Here is a 5240-nt window from a genome sequence, read left to right on the forward strand (position 1 = left end):
CGAGGCTCAAACCCTTTTTTACAAGCATGATAACTTGCAATTTTTGGCAAGACATTTTTTGGAGAATTATTGTCTAACCCCACCTTTTTTTATCAACCTGGATATCCAATCCACTATACGAGCCACCTAATCCTAGGACGACCACTGCTTTGCAGATAGAACGGAGTCATCGCATTTAAACCTCCGCGGTCACAAGGGGATTTTTATTCCTCCTTCGATTTGAACCTAGAACCTCCTGGTACTTTTAACCTTTGGAGTCAAGCTCAAACCAATCAGAAAGGTGGTTTTCTAACCCCACCTTTTTAGCAAGCAGTAGTGAACAGCTCTGTTGCAAACCTAACAAATACCAGATTGGCATGATTAACAAAATCTTGCTGAAGGAACTAAAGGAAAAGTGCAATCTAATTTTCTGTTTACAAATAAAACTATTAATAGGAAATCTCAAAATCTTGCTTGCACACTAACCAATCCTTCAAGTTGGTACCATATTTCAAAATATGCAACAAACCGACATTCATACTTGGGCAAGAAAAAAGACTAATTTGCCCTGGGCGCAGCCCATTCGACACTCAAGATAAGGTTATCATAACCATACCCATTGAGTTTGGCGATAGCTCTCTCACCCTCTTCCCTCCTCACGAAATTAACAAACCCAAAACCTCGGCTCATCCCTGTCTTCTGATCCATAGCAACATAAACACGAGACACATTGCCAAAAGGCCGGAACAGCTCAAGCAGGTCAGGCTCTCGGGTGTCCTCAGAAAGGTTATTGACCCGAACCGAGTTCTCATCATTCCTTCGTCTCATGTCAGCACCAGCAGTAGGTCTAACCGCACCAGCACGCATAGTGGGTGGGACATAAGTACCTTTGGTGGCACCAGAAGCACCGGTTGCAGAAGAATCTGCAGGGTTTGGGTTCTCAACAAAGGTTTCAGTTGGCTGGGCGAGATCCTTGTAGGGGCACTTTGAGGTCCAGTGGTCACCTTTCTTCCCACAAGTCCTACAAACCATAAGAACAGCTCCTCCTTTCGACATTTGGGCCAATGGGTCTCCAGATGCATTTGAGTCTTCAGCTTTGGTACCTATAACAAGATGCAAAGTTAACATAACCAACACATAATACCCATAAGCCAAGAGTGAACATCATTCACAAACAGTTGAAGCCTTTCCTCACAAATTTCCCAAGTGCTTTTTAACTAATCATAATTTTCATTCCAAAAGAGGCAAAGAAAAACGATTGTTATATCCTAAGTGCTTAAAAGTATGTATGGCACCAATTTAAATTAGCTGTAGGAGCCCGACACAGCGAAGTGCAAATTTCTGATCAGTTCGTCTTGTTTACTAACAAAGGCGATTTCCGCTCCTCTCTTGTGTCTGACTCTTGGATACACCACCCAACAGCCAACACAACAACATTACAGTAAGATGGAAAAGTGAACAAATGCTAATGCTGTACATAAAACTAAACAACTGATAAGAAAATCTCAAAATCCAGTGTTTCTGAAAAAGTATCAGTAGAATGAAATTGTATATCCTTTCAAGCATACTATGGAACTATGTTAAAAAGAAAAGGTTGCCTAAACAAACCCTGCTTCATGAGCTTAATTAGAAGGCACAAAGAGAAGAAGACTGGATCAAGCTTACACGTTAATTGTTATATATATAATATACTATTATAGTTGGTTCAAGTTCCTATATAGAAAGTATGTATTTTATTCAAATTATCAAAATGCATTCAAGAAGAAAGCAACTTCGAGTATACAAGGGTTGCATTGCTACTACAATAGACATCATGCTCTCTGACATCTCCTAACTTGCATTCACTCTCAGTCAATCCATAAAGATTACTCTTAGACTGAACCAATGGTTGCAAAAGTGTGCTCCGCCAGCTGGCCGACATGCTAGAAACATGGGTGGAAGTGATAATCTCTATAACCTACACTACTACTATTAGCTATTATCAAGAATCATTCATAGATTCCTCAAGAGTTGGTAGATCAAAAAAGAGTTACATAGCATAAAGACCCCCCCCCCCAAAAAAAAGGTCTTCTAAGACCAAATTTAGGAGAAAAGCTTACATATTTTCCATGTCATTAGGTGAAATACTGAACATTAGAATGACATCTTCAAGGTCGTAATCTCAATGCTCAAGATTGTTTGGAAAAAGATGGTGGCAGATGAAATTATACCAAGCAGGAATTCACGACTAGATCGACTTGAAGAACATCACGATCATGAAAAAGGCAACATCAAAAGTCTTCAATGGCCCATATCATCTTGACTCAAATCAAGCTTATCCTCTCATATCACAAGCAAAAATCAGGTTTTACCATTGTAATTACTCTTTTGATATTAGATGTACACTTTATTGTAATTTCCATTACTGATGCTATATGCTTTACTCCTAAAGAGCACATCCTGCAATCCTCGAAGACAACCCAAAAAAAAGTAAAAGAGGTTGATCATAATCTGTATATCTAACAAACGAAGGGGAATTTTTCCACATAATAAAAAGAAATTTTCAATACATAATCAAGCAACATCTAGGCTAAAAATACCTTTTTGTTTTAATTAGCATTATGGAGATTATGTTGCTAATGCACAAAAACAGCAAACAGTGATTGCTAATACTGTTTTACATAATTTAAAGCAATAATTTGACTGCAACGTAAATTATATCTGAGCATCAATCCAGATAAGCACAAATCATACAACTAAATATATATTCACATGATTTATGATGAACAATGTATAGTCAATCACAGTGATATAAAATTCCAGATCTAAAGAAGCCGTACCTGGAGCCCTAGGTCGCTCCAAGATGATTTCCTCAGTGGAAACCATAGTTAACCTTGCGCCGACGTCCTCACGGACAGCATCGCCGAACTTAGGCCATGACCGCCTCTCAATAGCGCGCTTGCTGAGCCGAGCATTAGCGAGCTTACGGACGCGCGTGGTGGTAGTTATCTTAACCCTATTACCGTCATCGTTGAACTTGTACTCTATCACCTTCTTCAACCCATGTTCGTCCGGTCCAATAACCTGTTTGGGCGGCAACAAGAAATCATAATCGCTGCCGTCGTCCTCTTCTTCGAGCTCGCCCCATCTGGGTTTTTGAGAAGAAGCGTTTCCGAGTAAATCAATCCCCATGGCTGCGTATGAGATCGAGAGAATCTGCAAGCTTCGATTATGCTTCTTGGAGGAATTGCCGTAGAAAAATAGGGTTAGGATGAGTAAACTGAGATGGAGAGGGATACGAAGATGTAATGGGCTCGCTTAAAGTAACCGACAAACTGTTAGCCTGTTAGACCTTTAGTTTCGGGCTATATTATTTGGGCCTGATTTATTTTTATATTTAAAATCAAACCATCCAATAAATCTCATGTATTCATGTAATACAATATTGCTGTAAAGGTGTTCAAATGGGTCCGGCCTGTTTCAAGACTGGCTCGAGAGTTCTTAGGGGCCGTTTATCAAACGCTTATCCGAGTAAGCGCTTACCAAGTCACATTACTTTACCAGATAAATATGATAAGGACCAATAATCTTACCCGGTAAGAACGAGACAAGGAACAAGAGTCTTACCCGGTAAGTGAAGACGACGACTCTTACCACGGTAAGAGCTTATCGGGTAGATTATTGCATAGGGTTTTGTTTTCGTGGAGTAATATCTTACCTGGTAAGTAAGTAATAGTGTTGAATTTTACCGGCAAACACTTATCGGGTAAGTCTTTAGTAAACGGCCCCTCTGTTTATTTCATTCAAGTGTTGTTCATTTGCTTGACAACCATTTGATATTGAATTGCTTTGGATAGTACTTGATGGGTTATTTTGTAATTTGTATTTGTAAAGTTATATATATGCAAGGTAATTCATTAACTTTTAACACATACAAAACAATCATATTTTGTTCGGACATAAGTTATATATAACGTTAAAATGGTAAATTTTTGTCATTTAAACTTTTCATTCATAATATTTACCAAACATTTATTTTTCATTTGACACTAAATTATATAAGCCTCTTAATCATTCTGAACCAAATCATTTAGCATCTACCAAACATCTATTACACGTTATTTTGAATGCGGCCAAAGTTTTTTTTTTTTTTTTTTTAATATAAGAGTATATGATTTGTTGTTTTGTTTAAAATTACAGTTTTTGTTGAGTCACCTGTTGATTTGGTGATAACCCACTGATCTGTCTCACTATTCTAACATTTAGTCGTTATTGGTTTCTTCGTACATACTTAAAGCCCTTGGAAAAATTGAAGACTAGCCGATATAAAGACAGAATGTCACCGATGCGGTATTGTGGATCAACTGTCTAAATTACACACCAAGACTCCAAAGTAGTTGATTTGAAGTTTGAAGATATTTTGAAGCTACTAGCCGATTGAAAGAAGATCTCCATGCACCGAGATGTGTAAGTAGTGGTTTGAAGCTACTAATCCATTCAAAGAAGATTTCCCTACAAACTGACCATATCTCTGCAAAACCTGTACTTGATAAAGACATTTCTTATCAGTAGGTTTGTCTCTACATGAACAGTGTTGTGTACACGGAGAGTACAATGAAAATGATATAACAACTATGATCAAGTCAACCTCTGCCTTTCTATCCTAAGGTGATAAATGTCCCCATGCATATAATGCATGAAGGTAGTATAAAAGCATAGTGCATCTCTCATGCAAACCACGCTTCCCTGAAAGAATTTCTAAGTGCATTCTCAAGGTAATTGACTCTCTTCTACTACTCTCCTACTCTTTTGTGTGTGAATAAAACCTTAATATTTTTCATTTTCCTGCAACTACTCTATGTGTTGTTCTTGTAAGTTTTTTACTATGTAAGATTGTTTACGTTAGATTATTCTTTCCTTCTTCTGCAACAATTTGTATTGTATCCATGTTGTTAATTCTTGATATACATTAATAAAAATTAAAAAGTTGAAAAAGTCCGCGTAAAATTATTCAACCCCCTGTCTACAATTACTTTATGTTTATCGTCATCTCATTCGGGACCAACACTTGTATATATTTAAAAATCCATTGGATTTTATTACTTGTGTGATAGATACTAATATTCAAAAAATTTAATCAAACTTGAACATCAAAACCATGGTCTTAGGAGCCGTTTACATAAACACTTATCCGGTAAGCGCTTACCGGTAAAACTCAACACTATCATTTAGTTACCTGGTAAGATTTGAGTCCAACAAACGACATTGTATGTAATAACTTA

The 5240-nt window shown here is 37.4% G+C and overlaps 1 protein-coding gene across 1 annotated transcript; it reads right to left on the reverse strand.

Annotated features, from left to right (window-relative positions):
• Positions 1 to 364: 364 nt before the first annotated feature.
• Positions 365 to 3240, reverse strand: LOC112507914 (eukaryotic translation initiation factor 3 subunit G). The gene is made up of 2 exons (XM_025112667.1): positions 2799 to 3240; positions 365 to 1082 (listed from the first exon to the last, which is right to left on the reverse strand). The coding sequence occupies exons 1-2, from the start codon at positions 3148 to 3150 to the stop codon at positions 538 to 540; spliced, it is 897 nt and encodes a 298-aa protein (XP_024968435.1). The 5' UTR covers positions 3151 to 3240; the 3' UTR covers positions 365 to 537.
• Between the last annotated feature and the right edge of the window lie 2000 nt (positions 3241 to 5240).

The sequence above is a fragment of the Cynara cardunculus genome (assembly GCF_001531365.2).
Source record: "Cynara cardunculus var. scolymus isolate 2C chromosome LG 2, CcrdV1, whole genome shotgun sequence".
NCBI lineage: Eukaryota > Viridiplantae > Streptophyta > Magnoliopsida > Asterales > Asteraceae > Cynara > Cynara cardunculus.